At 37.3% G+C, this 23,860-nt stretch overlaps 1 protein-coding gene across 10 annotated transcripts in view; it reads right to left on the minus strand.

Annotated features, from left to right (window-relative positions):
- The window catches only part of tcf12 (transcription factor 12), a 110,889-nt gene that overhangs the window by 69,366 nt on the left and 17,663 nt on the right, over window positions 1-23,860 (minus strand). For 5 of the 10 annotated variants that reach the window (XM_058780952.1, XM_058780951.1, XM_058780954.1 and 2 more), the window contains 2 exons: window positions 14,444-14,517; window positions 7,895-7,997 (listed from right to left, as the gene is read on the minus strand). In XM_058780952.1, coding sequence (XP_058636935.1) covers window positions 7,895-7,997; window positions 14,444-14,517 — 177 coding nt within the window. Of the gene's footprint in view, window positions 1-6,617; window positions 6,939-7,894; window positions 7,998-14,443; window positions 14,518-15,560; window positions 17,402-23,860 lie in introns of those variants that run through there. The other 5 variants (XM_058780955.1, XM_058780958.1, XM_058780957.1 and 2 more) reach the window with 5 other exon arrangements.

Here is a 23,860-nt window from a genome sequence, read left to right on the forward strand (position 1 = left end):
ATATTTGGCAGATGTAAAGCATACATGTGTATGTTTTTGTGTTAGTCCATTTTTATTTTATTTTATTATTATTATAACAGCTCAGGGATGTTCAAGGAGCAACATGTTGGTGCACTTTCTAAAGATTTTAGTTCTGTTTTTGAATAAAGGGTTGGAAATGAATGCTTTTCTTTTTTCTTTTTTTTTAAATCCGATTCATCGATTAATCGAAAAAATAATCGACAGATTAATCGATTATTAAAATAATCGTTAGTTGCAGCCCTAGTGGAGAAAGTCTTTGCAGATGCACCCCCTCTTGAAATTTCGGCATTACATGTTTTGCAAATCGCTGTCCGTGGGTCTTTCTCAGATATACTGAAATACGTCTACAGACATGTTGCTTCAGACAAGCACGTGCAGGTCGCGGTTTCTGTTTGCATCATCACATTTCGGCCGTATTGTTTCGGTGATAAAAGTATTTCGGCCGAAAATGCACTTTTGGGCCATTTTCGGCCAAAAATTTCCGTTGGCCGAATATTCGGTGCATCCCTACTGATAGTACAGTTACTGATAAACTGATAATATAAGTCGTTAACCAATAAATGGCAGTCATTAAATTTCTACACTACTCTTACTAAATAAATAAAATACTAAAATCTAAAACAGACTGATTGTAAACACTACAAGTGAATGAAGGCATCAACATTATAATGTTATTTTGATATTAGCTAAAGATTACATTTAAATTATTAATAACATTGACCAATAAAAACTCCTTAATAACAGCACCAGCACTTTGGTGTAGTTAAGCCACAAATCAGCATATTAAAATAATTTCTGAAAGACCATGTAACAGTGAAGACTGGTATAATGGCTGCTGAAAATTCAGCTTTGCCATCACAGAAATAAATTACATTTCAAAATATATTTAAATAGTAAACAGTTATCTAAAACAAGAACCAAGCAATTTAATGGTCAGAGTGATTGTTGTGAGATATCTATCACTAGTAAAGCTGAGAATGTGAGACTCCTTTCACACGTTCACCTTTGCTTTCTGTCGCTAAGGATACATCATTCGGGAGGGCCAGAACAACAGTAACACTTCAACAATATCTACTGCTGTCTTCATACAGCGCTCCTGGGAGAGGAGCGTTTAGGTGCCACTAGGGTGAATGGTGGCAGACCAGCCATGATCTTGTTCTCTGGGGATGAGACGGAGATGGAGATTTGACCTAGGGGAGCATTGGTGAACCTTCTAATGTCCCAGGTGAGGAACACAAGCTCCTGGGTTACATTAGGCCAACTAATAGATTTTATCTAACAAGCGATATCACACGGGTGCAATCACTAGATGTGTCTTCAGAGATCAGTGCTGACTAACACAGCTTAATATAGATGTGTACAGAAGGCCTGATCCTGGCAGAAGAAATCCAAGTCTTACTCAATCACTTCAGTAGCGAACGGGGCTGTATATGTGTGTGTGCGTGTGTTGATGCTGCTAATAATAAGCAGATTATATTTAATAGAACAGAGAGGATGTGCGGCAGGCCACAGGAACGTGAGTGCATCCACAAGCCAGTCAGCATTGTTAAAAATATAGACAGGCACATGGATTGAAATGCTGGCGAGTGACAAACACACAGTCACATGCTCAAACACACACACACACACACACACACACACACACACAGACTCGCTTATGGTAATTAAATCAAATGGACTAATCTAAACCAGCTGAAATCTTTCATGAGTGGCTTGCGGAAGAACAGAAGAGTAAAAAGAGAGAATTTCTCAGATACGAGGAAGTCCGGAAATGTCCTTGTAATATCTTTTGTCTCTCTTTGATGCTCAGTCATCAGTGTGACTGAACGCAGAAATCCAGAATTCCACAATGAGATGGCAACTTCACTGACTTCATCAGAAGTCCTCTTCTCTCTCATCTCAAACTTTCATCTCATCAGAGAATATGTGAAGTCAAAAATTCAATACATGTCATTTTGAAAATAAAACCAGGAGGCTTTATGAAAAGAAAAAAAAAACTGTAAAAAAGAAGACATGCCAAAAATGAATCCAAGAGCAGCAGGAAGGTGTTTGACTGGTTGAGGTAAAGTGAGATCTTTATGAAGGGTCACTGAACGCTAAAGGTCACTGATGACTTTTTCAGCATTTTCTGTGTTGATTCGGATAGATAATGTGCAGATTCTTCTTAAAGGAAGATTCTTATGTAAAGGAAGCAGCAAAATATTTTCTTCCATATTGTGACATACATCCGAGTGAAAAAGGTCATTGAAAGAAAAAAAAAATTGTTGGACAGGGACTGGGTTCTATCCATCAGTTGCTGATTGGATGGAGACAGAAGTGAATATGAGCTTGCATTCGATTGTGAGAATTCAATTCTGGCAGAGTTCAAATGTATAATCTTGCTCTTACAGGAAAACAGATTCAAGCGACAGATTCAAAGCTCACGTTACACCTCTCTTCATCAATTTACACTGGCTACCAGTAGCTACTCGCATCAAATTCAAGGTAGGCCTACTGATGTTTGCCTACAAGACAACAACTGGCGCTGCACCAATATACCCAAACTCACTAATTCAAAATCATGCACCCTCCAGTAGCTTGCGTTCTGCAAGTGAACGACTCCTTATGGTGCCATCCCAAAGAGGCGCATAGTCACTCTCACGGACCTTTTCCTGGACTGTGTCCAGCTGGTGGAAAGACGTCCCTATCTCAATTCGAACAGAAATGTCTAAAGAAAGACATCTTTTCGCCAGCACCTGACCAACTAATACTAGCACTTACCTATTCTATTCTGTTCTATTCTATTCCATTCTATTTAAAAAAATGTGTACTGTGCTAGACTAACTGAGACTTGTCACAGCACTTGTATACTGTTGCTCTCTCGTTGGTCTGATTGCTTCTATTGTTCTCCTCATTTATAAGTCGCTTTGGATAAAAGCATCTGATAAATGATTAAATGTAAATGTAAGCAGCACTGCACGGTTTTTATCCAATCAGATACTCTCTAGTAAGAGTGTCCCTCCCTCAAATAAAAAGCAAATCATTGTTAATGGATCTTAAGAATATTAAAAATACATCCCGTTTGTCAGAATGCAGGAACACATGAAAGAACTGCACTTGTCAATCCATTTCATGGGGTCTTCGAACAAACTGATCTCAAAGTACTATATTTGTATGTGTGCAGTGAGGCACCAAAATTAATTTTGGCTTTTGTGTTTCTGTAAAAAGTTAAAGTTTTCATTTCGTCACTTGTTTAATTTGGGTAATTAAGTCATTTAACTTGTATGCTTTCGAGGGTGTTGTATTCTCAGGTAATAAACCAGTGGGAGAGCAGTAAACTTCGTTGCTAATGAGCCGCCACCAACTAGTTCAGCTGAACAAATTTTACATTTTACTATTTTAGAATGCTTTTTGGTCAAGATGAAGTGCGTCCATAATGCTGAGATGTTTACCTGTTGTAACTTATGCACATTTTGTGAACAAAATAGATGATGACACTGTAAAATGCAAGAATCTGAGAAGTGCAAATTAAATGCCACTGTTTCAGTCAAATTTCAACTGCATTAAAAAAAATGTGTCAAAATGTGAACACAAACTGTACGAGTCATGGCAGCTTATTCTGCAGCTTTCCATGCAGTTCTGCAGCCACAGATTTCATTTAGCCCTGCTGATGACTATTTAACACAACGCTTTCGGGAAAAAGGTTCACTGGAAATGAGCGTGACCTGACAGACCAGCACTAAACTCCAGCGGAGGTGAGCGTTTTACCAGGAAACACAGCTTCCTGAGATCATGTATGTGCATTATTCCCATCTACCGCGAATCACAAGCTTCCCTTGAGCTGCAAAGCAACAAGCTTCACCTTAGGTTTCAGGAAGTTTACAGCAAAACACATGTACAACTGATTGCAGCGTTTTTTTTCCAATGAGCATTCAATTTAAAACTCATGTACCGTGTTTTGTTGCAGACCGTTTCATCAAGTCTAAAGCCAGGCCGGCTCTATCTGTGCCAACTGTTACCCATGGAGTCTGGAATGTCAACAAAGTACTAAACTAATTTGTCTTTTGTGATGGTAATCTGTTTGACCAGTAAATACTGGCTGCGCTGAAGAAGCAGGATTCTCTACGTGCATGCAGATTTCTTCTTAATCTAAAGCTGCATTAAGCCTTATTAAATATTGCTTAAAACTTCAACATAGAGTCATCATTATGCAACACGCTCCAGCGTCACAAACAGACAAGCACAGTGTGTGTGCGCTACGGTTGGCTGATCAATTGATTATAGGGTTAAACTGCACTACAAATGATGTTAAAGCTTCTGAAAATGGAACAGAAATCATTTATGTTTCGCAGAACTGAATTCACATCGGACAAGGTTTGCGATTACACATTACTCGATGTCATCGGCTGCACCGCATCAGAGGATCGTGTACGGCACAGGACGGTTTTAGCCGTCACAGTGTGGGTGCCACGTGCGAGCAGAAAGGCGAAGAGGATGCTGGGTAAGAGGATTGGATCAGGGTGCCGGCACGTGCGCCGCAGACTGACTGACCTCTGACCTCGACACTCTCATGGGCTTTCTTCAAGCATACGCACAGACATAAGCAGAAATACACACCGCCACATTCACTCTCACCAGCCCATGGGGTCTAAATGCACCATATAGGAAGATGATGCAACAAAGCGAAATATCCATCCACTCAAACCTCAAAGGTAACGCGCAGTAAAGGCGAACACGGATCACATTCTGCTCCTATCATCTGATACGTAGTTCTACATAAGCTCAAATCCATTACAACACAGCAGAAGAGAGTGTGACCTTTAAAATGGATCTCCATTATTCAGAACAAGCAGCGGTTACTCTAATTAAAATGTTATGTCAAATAAACAGTCATTACCAGCCATCTGCCTAGCGCTATAAACTGTAACAAGTTCATTATCATACACAATAGCTGACCCCAGGTAACCCCAAGCTGCTCTCAACATGTCATACTTCACTTACAGAGCACAAGGAACCAGGTCAACGCATGCAGCCCCCACAGGCATATTTAAGACTACTAAATGAAGCATTCAAATTAAATCGCTTAATGGGATAATGGTTTATGAAAGCAAATCAGAGGCATTTCTTATATTAACGTCGTAGACAAACAAGGTTATACGTGTTGAGATTATACAGTTTAAATGAAGCGAAATTTTATGTATTATTTATGAAAAAGCGAGATTGGACAAGGTTTTATCAGCCGCAAACAGTTTGAAAAGGTAAACAAACAAGTGCCAGCCTACAATTTCTATTTCCTTCAAGAAACTGCAGACCACCGGGATTTGTCTCGAGATAATCCACTTAGATTACCACGGCTCTGTTTTTAAACGGCGCACACAGGAAAAAAAAAAATGGGTCACATAAACCCACGAGTAACTCATAGGCCAGGGTTCCCTCAGAAATGCCATTCGTGTGATGGTAATGCTTAATTGTATTACATTCACATTCTAGCTCTGCCTTTTTCATTGGTGAGTAATAACCTTTCAGAGATGATTTAATGAGGTTGCTCCGGAATGGGTAATTCCATGTAAATCCCAGATATTACTGCTGAAATTCAATTTGATAAGACTCGGTCTCCTCGTCCAATCCCAGCAAGATAGCGCAGGCAATTTAGCCGTGCAATCAGATTGTCTAATTCCCTGACACATCATTGTTCCAGATCATTTCCATATTTTGCTACTTATAGGCATAATTAGTGCTGCATCAACAGGACAGAGGAAAACCAAACATCCTCCCTACCTCCACACACACACACACACACACAAATGCAGATCAATTGGTAGAGAGATAACATTTTGTTTCGGTGGGCTTCGTGCAGTAGCACCCATCCGTAAACGTGCCACCTTACATGGCAACCGGTCTCCAGGGTGATGCTACAAAGACCCGGGGTTCAGCAGCCCATAAAGCTGTCATGTGCGAGCACATCACAATAGCGGCAGACAGAGAGACCTCAGATCTAACAACATCCATCAATCACGTTCAAGGGATAAACAGCCCCTTGTGATTCTAATCAAGCCATTTTGTCTCATAAATATATAAGAAAACGCTGTTTGTTTTCGTCATTATCTTAATCATCTTTTGAACAAAATACAAATAAAAAGTATAATTTATAGGCTTGATCACCTCGACTCTCATGTAAAATAGTAAGGACAAACACCTTAATAAACAAATGACACCCTGTTTATTAATAAATAAAGCTGTGGCACTAAATATATCATATACTGATAACAGATATGCTACCTTATAGAAAAAAGGGCGCAATCTTTCAGAAAGAAAACAGTTATAAATACAGCAATAGAATGTTCACTTCACAATGACAAAATTATCCACAACATCAACATGTTCCAAAATTACACGACAGAAATAACCGTGTGCAATTTTCAGAATCTGCACCGCACGTCATCTTGATGCTGAATAATGTGTATTATATGCTTTGTGTCTGTGGAGTCAGCAAACAAGCAGTAAAAACCAGGGGCCAAACAAGCACAAACTCACAAACTGGTACAGATGGAAAATTATTTGAAACATTTTTGGAAGCAAAAGAGGAAGTGGAGTGAGTTAAGTAGAGTTTCACACACCTCTTCGGAAAGAGGAGAGAGATTTGAGAGAGTCCGTGGCTGAGGGGGTTTGTGTGTGTAAAATGATCTTTGGCCCATCTGTTTGTTTCACTACCACCCCTGAAACCCCTCCTTCGCTCTCTCTCTCGCTCTCTCTCTCTCCTTTCCTTCCCATCCCTTCTCACTCTCCTCTGCAAAACAATGCAGTGTGCCACTGGAAGAAGCCGATGGCTTTTCTGCTAGCTAGCAGACAGTCTTTTGTGATGGAAAACTGTACTGATGGTGTGACTTCCACCCTGGGGGAGGGTCAACTTCTGAAGACAGTCACAGCGCAGGAAGATGCTAAAGAAAAATTAATATCATATTGCATTATACTGTATATAATAATATAATATATAAAATAAATAATGCATTTCTAATACAACATTATTATGTATTATTAGTCAGTGCAGTCTGTTGTCCATTCATGAACGAATGACTATTTAATGAATGGATTAAAAAAAAATTCATATCTGACGAATTCTTCAGTGAACCTGTCAGCGCAGTCACTGAATCATGAATTTCACGTCAGACTCAAAAAGATTCTTATCTTTTATAATAAATAAAAATCAATCATTTTAAAATATATCTTTTACAATATATAACCATTCTAATGTTTGGGGTCAGAAAGATTTTTGCACAAAATTGTTTAAAAGTGACTATTTCTAGTTCAAATAAATGCTGTTCTATTCAACAAGGAATCCTGGAACTGCTTTTAACAATAAAAATAATGAGAAATGTTTCTTAAGCACCAAATCAGCATATAAGAATGATTTCTGAAGGATCGTAGGACACTGAGTAACGGCTGCTAAAAAAATTCAGCTTTGTCATCACAGGAATAAATTGCCATTTAACTGATGTCTATTTTATTATAAAACATATTACAATAGAAAACGATTTATTTTAAAACATTTCAAGATTTCACATTGCTAGTGTTTTTGTATTTTTGATCAAATAAATGCAGCCTCGGTAAACATGAGAAACTTCTTTCAAAAACATTTTAAAATCTTTCTGAACCCAAGCTTCTGAACGGTACTGTGTAAAATTACTTTTTATTTATAATCTTTTATATTAATACTAAAATTATTTCAATAAATTTCAGTGTGCAAACACACAACATCCTCACCCATCTCTGGCACTTCCTGTGGTGACTGCCTTCAGAGAGAAATGCCTGATCAGTCCACACACTGCTAAATGGATTGATGACAGAAAGACGGGTGTGAAAGAGAGACAGGGTCAGAATCACCTTGGATACTCACCCATTATGCTGGAGCTCATGAAAGGTGTTGGGGACAATCCTTCATGGGACACTAATCGACTGTCACTCAAGTGATCAGCATAATGAGTGCTGCCTCCAAACCCCTGGGGGAAAGAGATCACAGCATTAAACACATTATTAGCTGGACCTGCTAATTGAGTGCTATGACACTCTTCTAATTACTGGGGGAAAAGAGGGGAGCGCGACTGGTCAACTGTCCCCCGAAACGATCGATATTTCTCCACTCTCCTCATTAAAAAACACTTTCTTCAAAGTCTTTGATGAATTTCATTAAAAGGGCAAACAAAGCCCTGAAGAGAAGATAGCGCTTGTGCTGCGATTGTGTAATTGTAATAAAGCTAATGGGGCACAAACAACAACAAAAGAAGCCATTTGCATTCATCAACAAAATTCATGTCACATTAAAATGGTTTGTTTGATTCCATGCTCTCTCCTGCCATTCCATACAGGGATATAACAATAATTCAGACATTACTTTTTTGTTTTCTAACGATTGAGTGCACTGTGTTTTGCTTACTTTTTAAGATCAGTGCCACAACTAGAGTTGCTTCTAGAAGTTTCTAGCTCGGTTGTAAATCACGTTGCCAGGCAACATTTTGGCTTTGTGTGGCAATCCTACTTTTTTTGTCAACCTTCATTCATGATAACATTTCTATGTGGTATATTGTTCAAAAAGTGCTAGACCGGTAAGGATTTGTGTGCATACGATGCATCAGAAATGACATAAAACTGATGAAGTGACGTGTTTACTAGAGCTCGACACAGATCATGTCTTTATGCCAAAAGCCTGCTTGTACTTAAAAAGTAGAATAAATAAGTCAGGTTCTCTCCTTGGCAGCTGAGGTCTGCCCTTTCATGACCGTTATCAGCTTTGGGGGGCTTAGGTCTAAATATCGGTCACAGTATGGGCCTTTAAAACTCAGAGTCCCCCCCAATAAAAGATACTCTGTGGCTGTGTTAATCCTGGAGCCGGTGAAAATCCGCCTGGCGCTACAGTCGAATGTGTCCCCCAAACCATATTAACTCTCTCCTGAGGAGCCTACAGCTGCCGGCTGTCCGTTACTGTGGGCTTTTCCTTCTGTGCTTTCAACAAAAAATATATCACGGACTATTACTATTTGTGATTTTTTGTGTCTGTTTTCCAAACGGATGGCGATTGAGTAATTTCAGAGGCAATGGAGTGTTTTGCGGGGCAGAATCAATGCAGAGAGGTTCCCTATAGTGTTCCTGCCGTTTGTGTTAATAACGCTATGAACTGCCTGACTAATGGCTTCTCCCCTGAAGAGACACAGTGGGAGGGGGTGGCAGGCGAAAAACAAGCCCCCGAACTGCAATGTCCTCCCCAGCAATTTAGTAAGCATGATTTAGTAAGCTTTCCAACTGAGGTTAGCGCACAGATGCAGGCAAACGTATGCACAAATACAATTAAAGGGATAGTTCACCCAAAAACAAAAATTCAATTACTCAAGTCAATCCAAACCCATTAGACTTTTATTTATGTTTGGAACAAAAAGGAAGATATTTTAATGAAACCTGAGAAAAGTCTATTCACCCAAAACTTTCAAGCTTCAAAAAGTTCAAAAAGACATCATAAAAACTGAGTCAAACTGGTTAATTCATGTCTGCTTCTTATGGAAGCCCTTTTCCACCACCAAATAAAAAAATAAATAAAACAAGGCAATTCTCACAATTCTGACTTTTTTCTCAGAATTGCATGTTATAAACTTGCAGTTTCGAGTTGTAAAGTCATATCAACTTGCAATTCTCACTTTTTTCTCGCAGCTGTGAATTTATATATCACAATTCTGACTTTTCTCGCATTTGCAAGTTCATATCTCTCAATTCTGAGCAAATAAGTCAGAACTGCGAGATATGAACTTACAACTGCAAGCTATAAAGTCAATTTCGGAGGGAAAAAAAAGACTGACCATTTTCTTACAATTGTGAGTTTATATCTCACAATTCTGGCTTTTTAACTCTTTAACAAATTGTGTTATAAAGTCCGAATTTCAAGATATAAACTTGCAGATGTAAACTCACAATTGCGAGAAAAAAAGCAGAATTGTGAGATAAAGTTGCAATTACCTTTATTATTTTATTCAGTGACAGTAATGGGTTTATACATCTTCACCTTATGTTCTGAACAGATTTCATTTAGGCTTTTATGTGCTTTCTTGGCATGTGAAAACAATCCTCACTGGTTTTTATGGAATTTCAAACATGCTCATGGGTTTGAAACAACACAAGGTTGAGTAAATGATGACAGAATTTAAATTTGTGTGTAAACGAGCCCTTTAACCTCTTCATCATCCATATTTTGCTTCCTGGCCTTTCGAGTCTGCCTAATGGCAGCTACCTGAATGTCAGAAAAGTGCAGTGGATGGGAAGCTGAGTTGATCGGTGAGACCATTAGATCATCAATCATGCTGCCTTGTGATCTCAGAATGCGCTGTTTGTTACTCATGCTCTCAGCGGCGAATGGTTAGTCTGGTGTAAATAACTGCCACGTTGCTGCTTAAGCATGCAAGCCATTGCTCTGTTCATGAAAACATCTCTCAGATGCTCCTTCGCATCCCAGGTGAATGCCCTGGTCCCGTTTTAAGGCGTTGGGGATGGGTGATAGTGGCGTGATGGACGGGAGCGAGGCACTGTGGGACAGCGGGGTGCGCGGCAGAGGTGGTGCATGCGGGTTGGGCTGTCAGATGGGAGGCCTGAAGCCACGGCTGCCCAGGATGTGATGCCTGGCTGTGGGCCAAGGTCGGCTAGCCGGGGCTCCAGTCTGTTCACAGTCCACTAATCACACGCGTACAGAGAGGGAGAAGAAGAGAGAGAGAGAGAGTCGCTCTTGTGAAAAAGAGCCTGCTTAAAATGGTTCACAGTTTCCGTGTGAGAGAACAAGGGAAACGTTAGTCGATAGGATCCTGTGCTCTTTGCAGGTAACACAGAAACACAGAAAAGCCGTAGCCCCTATTTAGTTATCTGATAGGAGATCTGTGTGTAGCAAGACTGAAAAAGTAATGTGACGGATGAAGACGCTGATTAAATCTAGCAGGTACTTCACAACAACCGGCTGCAGCTCTACTAAAGCTCTTGTGGCTTTTTAAGGGTAAACCACAAAAGACTGAGATAGATTCTCATGATAAGATCAAACCTCAGACAATAGCTTTCTAACTTTCTTGCTGGCCGTGAGCAATGGACACTGCTGGGATCCAATTAACATCAAGAAGTAAGTTTGAATAGTAACTTGTAAGTGTAAAGGCTGGAATACACAACACAATTTGTAAAATCTGTTTAGAGTTTAAAACACTACTCATTATATATTTGCCAACTTTTTAAATTTTTATCGAACAAAAACTTGGCATCAATGACTTAGTGAGGGTCACACACTATCAGACTTTCAAGTCATTGCGAACACAAAAAACTCACAGAAATGTGTTCCTCGTTGCAAGGAGACACATGACAAATGAAAACAATGTGTTCTAAAATCGGCTCAAAATATAAAACGTCTGAAATCACCAGAATGGATGGAACCAAAAAAAAGAGAGCCCATCATACACTACAAATTTTTCTGTCTCTGATTTTTGGAAAGTAGCACGTCCAGACTGAAAATTGGGGGGGAAATCTGGGCAAAGTCAAAAAAATTTCCTGTTGCACTGCCTGGTATACATTCATTATGCATTTAGACCTTTTACAAATTTCTGAGCAAAACAATGGTTGGTGGTCCGAGTACTGCTGACATCTAATCTGATGTAAAAAATAAAATGAAATCCAGAGAGTATGATCATTAACAGTTTAGAATGGCCACTACATACAGGAATAATCATCATTTTAATACAATCCTTCACTTACTTATGCTATTATTCAAAGTTTTGGGGTAAGTAAGATTTTTTTTAAAGGTTTTGGAAGTCTCATGCTCACCAAATGTTAATCAAAAAATATTTTTGAGCAGCTATTACTCAAGTCCTCAGTGACACATTATCCTTCAGACATTATTCTATTACGCTGATTTGGTGAAAAAGGAACATTTCTTTCTATTATCATAATGTATTTTTGGGGAAACATTGACATATTTTGACATAACCTTACTGACTCCTAACTTTTGAACAGTGGTGTATGTAATTAATATTACACGTCATTTATTTCAACAGGTTTTAAGAAACACGTAGCAGATGAAATAGCAGGCACACTTTGTTAATAATAAAAACGTTTACCTAATCCTGTCTGATTTGTCCCAAACTCTACTTTATAGGAAATCTCAGCATTCTCTGGCCTTAAACGTGCCATGCAGCATTGAACACAGATTCATCACTAGGTATAAGGGGTAAAATTATGGCCATTTGCGCAAATAAGTGCTACAATTTTTTTTTTAGCTGGAGGCACTGGCTTGGAAATGATGATGATTATATTGCAGGTCGAATGCTTGGGAAATGACAAACACTTATGTTAATTTCTCTTTGGAAACCCAAGTACTTTCACACACACACACACACACACACTTAAACAGTTTGATTGTGTTTATCTGATGCATGCGTCTGTGTGTATGTGAGTGTGTGTGTGTGTGTGTGTACACACGCTGTATAGAGGTGCAAACAGCTGTCTCCTGATCCCATCCCCAGCAATGTCACAACCACTAATTTCCATGCACCTAGAGCAAAGATATCTCATGCGTCTCCGTCTTATAATTCAAATCAGGCCGCCGGCAAAGCCATCGCCTGTAGAAGTGCGGAGAGGAAGGGCATCGGAAATAAACAAGACAATGTGGTGTGAGAGCCTCCGACATTTGACTGATTTCTGATAGGAAGTGACAGGAGATTGACATGAAATGAAATTCATACAGGGCACCCTGAACACACCACCGTGGAAAAGACAAACAAACAAATAGGAAGCGAGAGATCTTCACAATCTGCAGTAGGGTTGAACGCAAAATAAAAATCACAACTGTGGCTGATTTTTTTTTCTTTCTTATTTTGATGAGGTGGATATGATTTGCATGCATGAAAATCAATCTGAGCTTATGGTATGTCTGAAATTCATCAATGCTTCCTGCACCAACTGCGTTCAGTCACAAACACACAGTCTGGAAAAACTTCAACCATTTGTTCTTTGTCATGAATACTGCTAATATAATCATAACGTCAAGTAGGCTGTATGTGCACTTTCATCTGTCTTTTCTAACAAACAAAAACATTTCCTTTGTTTCCTTTTTTGCCGTGCAGATATTTTCTTTGCTGTGTTCTTTGAACAGCTGCTCGTAATGCTTCTCAATAGTTAATAGCTCTTTTCAGAATGTTACTAAGGACATTTGGGAAAAAAGAAAAACAAGAACTTATGAGTGGAAATGATAGGATATGATATGAGTGGATTTCTTTCAATATGGGCACTCCTCAATTAACTTTCAGATATAAAAACTGCTGTTTATTAAATAAAGTCATCAGTGCATTCATTACTACTTAATGTTTAAGTTTTATTATAAAAAGAATGTAAAAATTCTACTAATCAAAATTATGCAAATCAGGTAACTACATTATCATACATTATATGGTAAAGCACATTTAATTTAATATGATAACACATTTAATTTTATTGGAGTATGACCATTATGGTTCTTATAATTAGGAACTACCTTATAATTTATGGCGAAAATACAATACTGTTTGAAAGTTTGGGGTCAGTTAGATTTCTTTTTAAAAAAAGAACTGAATACTTTTAATCAGCAAGGATGCATCAAACAGATGGAAAGCAACAGCAAAGACATATACATTCTTACAAAAATTGTATTTCAAATAAATGTTCTTCTTTTATCAAAAATGTATCATTTTTTCCACTAAAAAATTAAGTAGCCCAACTGTTTTAAACATTGATAATAATAAGCACCAAATCAGTATTACAACGCTTTCTGAACGATCATGTGAAAGACTGGAACACTGGCTGCTGAAAATTCAGCTTTGTCATTACATTCATAAAACATTTTCAAAATATTACTGTTTTTACTGTATTTTTGATAAAATAATTCCTTTCAAAAACATTAAACAGTCTTACCGATCCCAAACTTCTGAATGATAGAGTTATACTTAAAGGAATTTTACGGTGAAGTACATGTATTGTTTTAAAAAAAAATGCAATGAAAAACGGTTCAAAAATATCCCCAGAAGTCCCTGCATGAAGCATCATCACATTTGATTATATGTTATTTAAACAGTTGTTTCTTCTTTTCAGTTATCAGTTTCATATGTTGAGCAAGCACATCTACCAACAAGCGCACAGATGCAGTGCCTTTCTAAATGATTTTTAGAGGAAATATACGCATCTCTCAATAGTGATATGTTAATATAGAGCCTGTAAGTAAATCAGACACTAATGTTTCATTTTGCTGAGGACAGATAACTCTGAACTGGACTAATGGAAATGCACCGTACTGGTGTGATCACATTAGTGTGTGTGTGTGTGTGTGTGTGTGTGTGTGTGTGTGTGTGTGTGTGTGGGTGTGTGGCAAGTGAGGTGAGGCGAGGCGAGGCAAGACCGGTCTTACCCTGGAGGACTCATAGGACGGGCTGGACTGGCCACCTGAGGCCCATGATGCTTGGCTTGTCCTCTCATCCATACCTGTCCAAAACACAGATTCACAACTCCATCAAAACGTGCCCACCCAATACAACACAAAATGGAGAGGAAAAAAAGAAAGGACTTTTATAATCTTTTTAGGGCTGTTTATTTATTATATTAAAACTAAAATAACGCAATAAACTGAACTAAATCAATAAAGTCTCCTGATCCATATGTCTGTGAGCAGAATTACATATAGTTGGAAATGTATATACTGGGAAAGAGAGGAGGGGGTCTCCTTCGTCACTAAAGTTAATAAAGCAGCGAAGAGAAATGTAATAGATTAGGTTATTTTTAGAAAGAAAAACATACCTAAAAATGATTTTATTTGCACTCCAAATAAAAAATGCTAACTATTTAATAGTGTAAAATATTTTATAATCAAAAGAAGGTAAAAGAACACTACTGCAATTAAGCAACGATGCAAACAGAATCACATCTATTGCAGCATTTTATCATTAAAACTAAAATAACGCAATAAACTGAACTAAATCAATAAAGTCTCCTGATCCATATGTCTGTGAGCAGAATTACATATAGTTGGAAATGTATATACTGGGAAAGAGAGGAGGGGGTCTCCTTCGTCACTAAAGTTAATAAAGCAGCGAAGAGAAATGTAATAGATTAGGTTATTTTTAGAAAGAAAAACATACCTAAAAATGATTTTATTTGCACTCCAAATAAAAAATGCTAACTATTTAATAGTGTAAAATATGAAGGTAAAAGAACACTACTGCAATTAAGCAACGATGCAAACAGAATCACATCTATTGCAGCATTTTATCATTAAAACTAAAACTTAAAAATTAAATAAAGTATACATTTTAGAAGAAAAACTTGAAACACAATAATTTTTGTAAAACTATGAAAATGAGAAATTAACTGAAATAAATAGACTTAAGATGAAGCACAGCAATTACTAAAAAATAAACTGAGACTGCAGTATGCATGATGCACTACTGATGACTGTATTTATGATACAGTTTGCAACAGTTTAAATCTAATGAATCATGTTGATCATAAAATACTAGAGAACAATGAACCTGGTGGAAGTCTAAATGGTCCCAGCGCAGCGTTCTCCTGTATTCTGCTGTGTTTCAGTGGAACAAAATGATCTCATATATTATTTACTTGCGCATTCACCGACTGACAATTCAAATGAATGTATTTTCTAAAACGAAAAGGAGGGAGGGGTCAGCGTTTCCCATCATCGTTCTCAGCCTGACTTCTGAAACCGCTTTCCAGGGCCAATGGCCGACACTACAGGACACGTGAGGAGTGGAAATGTTGAGCTCATGGCGAGTGGTCATGTCCAGCACGGCTCTCTTGGCAGGAGTAAAGAAAGAGTGCAGCAGAGCTGTTAATCCGCTACACTTCCATTCAAAGGCTGCACTTTACAAGCTGGCCACGCCGCGTCATTTATTTTGCTTCGCATAAATCACTTTCAAAAATGCATCGCTCCCTTTCCCGCGCTGACGCTCTTGTGCCGGTGCAGCCGGGCCGCTCAGAGTTGTCAGTGATGTATTACCGAAGCTCGTCAAAATAGCTGAGCGCTGAAAGTTTGATAAACCTCATATTTTACAAAGCCTCTCGGTTCCAACAGACAGCCACAGAAAACACAGAGACGAATAAATAAATAAAAACGTAAAGTTGACGCAATTGACATGATTCAACATCTGGTACGTGATGAACAAAAACAATATCTGGCTTTGAAAATTACATTCCGCTGAGGCTGTTGGGTAAAGATATATGATTGCTGGCTTCTTCAGGCTGTTTGAGACAATATTGTTGTGCAGGTAACAACATTCCGTTCTTCAGTCTCATGTATGAGCCTCGAAATTGCAGAGGAAGAAAACATCAATATCTCTCCACGCTATTGATAATCCATGTTTGTCATTTCAACAATTCTTTCTTATCTGATTTCAGCCCATTATAACATGTAACACAGATCAAACGTGAGTAAACAATCAGGGAAAAATGACGGTGGTCTTTACACAAACGCTGAGCAGAGGGTCTCAAAAAAGCATATCAAATAAATGTGGTGTTATTTTCATAATGATGTTGACAATATGCAAAACTGTAAGTGATCCTTGTACTGCATGGCTGAGTGTGATATAAACTCAAATCACTATCAGCTGAACATTTGCATACAGAGAGCAATCTATTTACAGAGAGAGAAAGAGAAGTTTGATTGCTGTTTACTGATCTATCAATCTAACACATCCACACCCTTTTTAACCCATTTATCCTTATTATATCCATTTTCCCCCCCAAATCTTTCTTTTCATCCATCTATCATTTTTTCAATCTTCATCTTTCTTTTCTTTCCTTCTATCCATCATATTTGCCATCATCCCTTGTTTTATTTTCCTATCCTTTATTTCTTTCCATCCATTCATCTTTATTTTTATACATCCATCATTCTTACAATACCCCCCATTTTCCCATCTATCTATCTATCTATCTATCTATCTATCTATCTATCTATCTATCTATCTATCTATCTATCTATCTATCTATCTATCTATCTATCTATCTATCTATCTATCTATCTATCTATCTATCTATCTATCTATCTATCTATCTATCCATCCATCTACACATCCTTCTTTCCACCCATCTATTCATGCTTCCTTCTTTCTTTCCACTCATCCATACATCTTTTCATATCAATCCTTGCTTATTTTTATCATCCATCCTTCCTTCCTTCTTTTTTCTATCCATCCATCTTTCTTTTCACTCATCCATCCTTTTTCTTTCCCTTTCTTTCAACCATCTTTCTTATTTCCTATTCATCATCCATAAATCTTCTTTGCACTCAATGTCTTTTCCATTTCTTCCTTTTTATATCCTTCCTTCCTTATCTCTTTCATCCATCTTTTTCCTTTTCCATCCTTCCACCATCTTTCTTATATATATATATATATATATATATATATATATATCATATTTTATATATATATAGAGAGAGAGAGAGAAAACCTCCATTCTTTCTTCTTCCTTTCTATACATCCATCCTTCCTTCCTTCTTTCTCTTTCTATCCATCCATCCATCCAATATATCTTATAAAAACACCTACCCTCACATGATTAAAACAGGCACATAAATAGCTTCAAGTTAAAAAAGGCAAGACAGCAAGAGCAAGTTCCTCTTTTTCCCCAACACAAGGTCTAACACACATAATTAGTATGTGTGTGTGTGTGTGTGTGTGTGTGTGTGTGTGTGTGTCTGTGTGTGGTCGGATGTGGCAGAGCAGGTCAGTCAGCAAAGGGGCCTTTAAACTCAGACTGGGTTTTTTCTTTAACACAACCCATAAAAAATTAGGACTGTACTTCACTAAAATAGAATGTTTCTGGATAATATTTGGTAATATGAAGGAAAATATTACTGACACGATATTGAAATTTTTTGTGCACATGTTAAAACTTATAATCAGAGCACAACACTTATATCAACATTTATTCTATGCATATTATAGTGATTCAGGGGTAAAAACTAATATTTGGTTTCATAAGATGGATTCATGATGCACTCTCTCATTATATAGGCTACATTTTGTAAATTACAATAAGTGTTGATACAAGTGTTGAAAAAAAGAATAAATAAATGGGTAAAAAGCAAACATTAGATTATAAGGTTAGATATGGGGCTGGGTGGTGTAACTCATTCAGTGTCGGAGCTGGAATGTGTAAAAGGGGAGACATGTGTTTAGTATTTGCAACAGAGGAAATGACCTCATAGGGAAGTTCCTCTCTGAGGACCATTGAGGAATTTTGTATATATTTACAACACTATCCATCAGTTTTATTCCTGCAAAAATGATCAAATCAGCACGTCTAATATAAATTTAAAGAAAAGCAAATCATCTTTAGCACTGGGTATGACAAGCTAACTCTGACAGGTTTCATACAGAAAAACAGAAAGTGTATGTGTGTGTGTGTGTGTGTGTGTGAGAAAGAGAGAGAGAGAGAGAGCGAGAGAGAAACAGCCTCCTCCTTTCTGTGGTTTAGTTTGTTATGAGTCAGCTGCTCAATTTAACCATCTGCCAAATCACTGAGGACCGATGTCATGAGATGTTCTACGTCAAGGTCAGTGATTGAAAAAACTTGCCATTTCCCGAACGGCTAATTTACAACTGCTCTTTTACTTGAGCCAGTCTAGCGGTGCAGAGCTTCACCTGCCTCTATAGCTTCTCTTAACGGCCATTCATCACTTTTATACCAGTACTCTGCCATACAATCCATGTGTGAGAGGTTTATAAAACATACACTCTTCCCACTCGCCTAGTGTGAAACATTACTGCTGCAGAGCCAGCAGTCAATTCACAGCAGCTCACACCACCAATACACTCACTGATTCACAATCCCCGTCCTCTCGCTGAACATACAGTACAACTTCCTGAAGGCCAATTTTCCACAAACATGTAAAAATGTGTCCGCTATCTACTGAGCATGACATTAGTGACAAAAATGACTTGCTGATTAATCAAACTAAACCCTTCTGTCCTGGAGAAAAAAAAACAAGTTATACATATTTCAGTTTGACAAGTTATCTTATGGTAGCTGGATTGTTGAGATGGATTGTCTAACAGGCTTTAAAGGGATAGTTTACCCAAAATGAAACTTCTAACAACATTTATTTATTACCAGTGTTGGGCTAGTTACTCAAAGAATGTAATATATTACTCATTACTAGTTACTCCTTTCAAAAGTAATATCGTTACTTTACTTATTACTTTCTGGAAACAGTAATTAGTTACACTATTAGTTACATTACTTTTTCTTCACGCCCCAGATCATTTTTTTATCTTCCAGATACATTTCTTCTAGAATGTTACTAATAACACATTTCTGCCTCATCATTTGACCAAAATCCACATTAGCTCGCAGTCAAACGTCATTGCAAACACTCAATAGTGATTGATAGTGACATTCAAGTAGAAGTGTTGTATTCATCTCATTAATTGTCATGTGTAGCTTGAAGCTAATTGTAATTTATCTGTTACCCATATACGATTATATTTCATTATGTATTTTATCAAATCAAATGAGTTTGTAAGAAACGGTTTAATTTTCCAAAAATATTTTTTATTTATAGTAATATAATGTACCACATGCTGATCAGAGGGATGTGGGTGGGATGTAATGCCAGTAAAGTAATACACAACAGTGTTCAGATCATCTTTTTCCTGACAAAATCAATATAATGCAATATTTGTATCTGCTGAATGTAAGCTTTTCCATATTCCAAGCTTGCCTGCTGCACTGGGGACATCACATGCATGTGCGAGTCGTGAAAATTATGAAAATAAATCTAGGAATTATTAGATTGTTGGATTTTAAATCAGCGGGGTAACTAAGCTGTTTTATGGATGGTAACTGTAATATTATTACTGAAATCTTATTAGTAATTATTTACACTACTAGTTACTGCAAAAAGTTATATTATTACAGTAACTAAATTACTAGTAACTAGTTACTGCCCAACACTGTTTATTACAAATAATAAAAACACTTTGTCCATATGATGAAAATCAATGGGATAAAAAATAATACTGGCACTCATTGATTTTAATTGAATGGACAAATTCCAAATCAAATTGTGTTTCACAAAAGCAAAAAAAATAATACATATTTGGAAAGACAGGAGGGCAAGTGAATGACAGAATATTAATTTTGGGGTGAACTGTCCTTTTTACCAGCTTGACCAAAATTGCCTAGCAGGTCAAAACAGTCAAATTAGACACAGACACAGACACACAAAAATTGCTGTTGCATGTTTTAAAATGCGCTGAAGCACTACAAATTAATTTAATGATTAGAAATATTACATAATTTGTAAAAATGTACATTAACTCTATTCTTTTGGGGGGGGGGGGGTCTATATAAATCACTTTTGTTGACATAAACTGGGCAGCAGATAATGTTATATGTTTTTCAGTAAAAAAGAGAGATTTGTTATTGTTATTGTTTAATGTTCAATTATGATGGATGTTTTTGAATTGTGAATTGTTTTGAGACTGATGTGTCAAAGAGCAATAACTGTACTAATGCCAGAACTGACGCCAGTCTCTTCTGATTCTCTCATCTGATGTTACATATAATAATAATAATCTATCACTATTATCGAACACACACTGTAAAAAATAAAAAAGTTGAGCGAACTTAAAAAAACATTTTTTACCAGCTTCAGCAGATTTTTGAGTTTGCTCAACTTGTTTTTGTGGAGATTCTCAAATTTTTGTTGTATAAACTTAAAACAACAAGTTGAGAAAACTCAAAAATCTGCTGAAGTTTGTTGCCTTAAAATTTTAAGTTGGCTCAACTTTTTTTTTTTACAGTGCAAGAACTTAAATCTATTAAAGTTGCACTACTTTTTTGTTCAAAGTGGACAAAATCTATATAATCAGAGAGTACATCATGAATCCATCTTTTTTTCCTGAATCACTATAATATGCCTATAATAAGTGTTGATAATCTGACTGGCAAGACAACAACAGCTGTGGAGTGGCCTACCTGTGTGACTAAGCTTCTTCCACGAGATGCATGCAACTCTGTTTATTAACGCTATAGTGCCAAAAGTTACATAGTGTACCTTTAAGCTGGTTTAACAAAACATTATTTGTTTAAATTAACTTGTTTTAGTTTTGTTTTATTGATTTAAACTAATTGTGCGGAATAGTTTTCCTTAACTTATTTACGTTCACTAAACAACTACTTTTTTGATGGTAGAATCTTCTGGAAGCCACCATCAGATCCAGTTTCATCTGGATTTTTTAGCAGGGTATGCTCTAATTGCACAAGTATAATCAAACTCCAAGCATGCCTTTGATAGACCCTCAGCTCGCTTTCCCCCAGCATCGGCAGCTATACATGTATCATATAGCTCATCTTTATAATTATTTCTGAGGCGTAATTTTTTATGCTTAATTATGAAAATTAGCTCCAAAATAAATGCAAATTATGCACGCATAGGCTTCCCAACCTAACTGCTGTGGATTCTGCGCTCGAGCACGATGCCAAAGAGCATTCATTTACATGCAGCTCCCGTCCAGAGAAGGATTTAAATATGGATTTAACTTGGCACAGGCTCTGCCTTGTGAGCAAATCTTTGTCTTTCCTGTTTTAGCGTCTGGCAACCATGAGAGATTCTTCTTTAACATTGTTTTACTTCTGCATTTCCAGACTAATCAAGACTTTTTCTCTAATTTGCTTTCATGGAATTACTGGGGATTTTAAGGGTGTCTTTGTCCTGCGTGTCAGCTTTAATGAGGAAAAAAAGCATGACGAAAACCTTCAGTAATGCATGGCGGCATTAATAACAAAAAGACTAGCCGACTGAGCGGTTTTGCATTGGGGCAAAAAGTCACAGTGGCTATACAGTTGGGAAGAGGAGTGCTGGTATTTCCAGTAGGCTAAAGTTATACAGACACGTGCAGGGATTTTAAAACCCTATATATATATATAATTTGAAATGAGCATGAACAGACATGTAAAATACATTCTCTCCTACACACACACACACACACACACACACACACACACACACACACATATTATATATATATATATATATATATATATATATATATATATATATATATATATATATATATATATATATATATATATATATATATATATATAAATGGTTCTATAACAAATAAGTATTAATGATAAAAAATAACAATAGAACATTATGCCAAACTACAATGAAAAAAAAAATGATGCAGAAATGATTTTCTCTCAGAAATTGCTAGAAAACAAATGGCAAGTCACACATTGAATTAAATGTGAAATTGTAAAGTCGAAAGACTGAAATAGTGTTTTCTTATAAAACGTACTCCTATAATATTTGTATTATTTTTACAGTATACTTTTTCCCCAAGAACTGTGTCACACATTTGATTTTATTCTGCCAAAAACTACAATAGAAAAAAAATGCATTTCAGAAACTAGCAGATGCAGACAAAAAATAACCTCATGTCATTAACCCACATGTAAATAATTATTGAATGTCATGTTAAGATGCCTGTATGTCCTTCATATCAACAGCATCCACAAAGATGCACTAAACATAGCGAACAACATGCAAATCTTGACCAACTCATGAACACACCTAACAGTGAACTGAACTGATCGGCCATCAAATCAAATGCAGCACACATGCAACCTTGACTAAGAGGCAAATATTTCTCTTGGCACAGTCTGACTCTCTTCTGGAGTTTAATTGTCGAACAGGTGTCCACACCCCTCCACAACAGACGCACGGTGAGGGGGGCAGAGACAAGGGCAATGTACCAATTGTTCCTGAAGCAAGTGGCTCACTTATGTGCTCTGCCAATGCGGTGGCCGAAAAAAATAAACGCATTCATTACTTCAATTGACCGTTGCCTGCCACTGCTGCGAAAACAAGTGCCCCAGACGTGACATCACAAAGCACAAGGTCTGAGTCGTTCGGAGGAATTTGTTTCTTGCCAAATTGCCACGGAAACCAAACATTTCCCTCACAGGCCAGACGGCCGCTGTATTGGGGTTCAACGGCGAAGCTGCGATCAATACAGAGCCGTGGGGAAGAAGAGCAGAGCGGATAAATGATGTGAGAACAGGCTGCTGGAGAGGTACCGCTTCCCTCTCTGGCCTCATCAAGAGGGACGATGAAATCCCAGGACTGTGGAGAGAGAGAGAGAAAGATGACCGCTCAGCTCTCATTAGAGAGACTGATGCCATACAACAGAACTACACTTACTCATCTGAAATAACATTATAAGACTGACCGATGGGTGCCACAGCTAAAGGAGGAGGCTTGAAAATGATTAGGAAGAAAAGAAAACTATTAGAAAACCTCAAAGCTTGATACAACTCCAAAACCGTGCTATGCAAAATCACATGGGTCTAGATTTGGCTGTGAGTGGAAGGGATAAATATCCACCATCCGATTTGTATTGTGGAAATTCAGCTAGACAACGACTGGATCAGAGATCTGGCACCTGGTTACACCAACTGAATACAGCACAGAATTGACTTTATGCTGCTTTAAATGTAAATATTTTAAATATTTAGGAGTAAAACAAAAGGGAGAATGTGGAATACAATCATTCCATTCAACCGAGGCCTATAAATAACATTTAGGCTATATTTGAAATTTGGGAATGTAATTCAAACTAAACTGACTAGAAAAAGAGAAACCACTGTCAGACAAACTACAACCACCTTGAATCAGTATTTACTGCATCATACAGTACCTAACAAACAAACTAGACTTGGAAACAACCGAGCATTTCATTAACTGTAATCTTGTACCATGTTTAATAAATTAACTGTAATGTATTAATATGTCCAT

This window comes from Onychostoma macrolepis, chromosome 07, assembly GCF_012432095.1.
Source record: "Onychostoma macrolepis isolate SWU-2019 chromosome 07, ASM1243209v1, whole genome shotgun sequence".
Classification (NCBI taxonomy): Eukaryota; Metazoa; Chordata; class Actinopteri; order Cypriniformes; family Cyprinidae; genus Onychostoma; species Onychostoma macrolepis.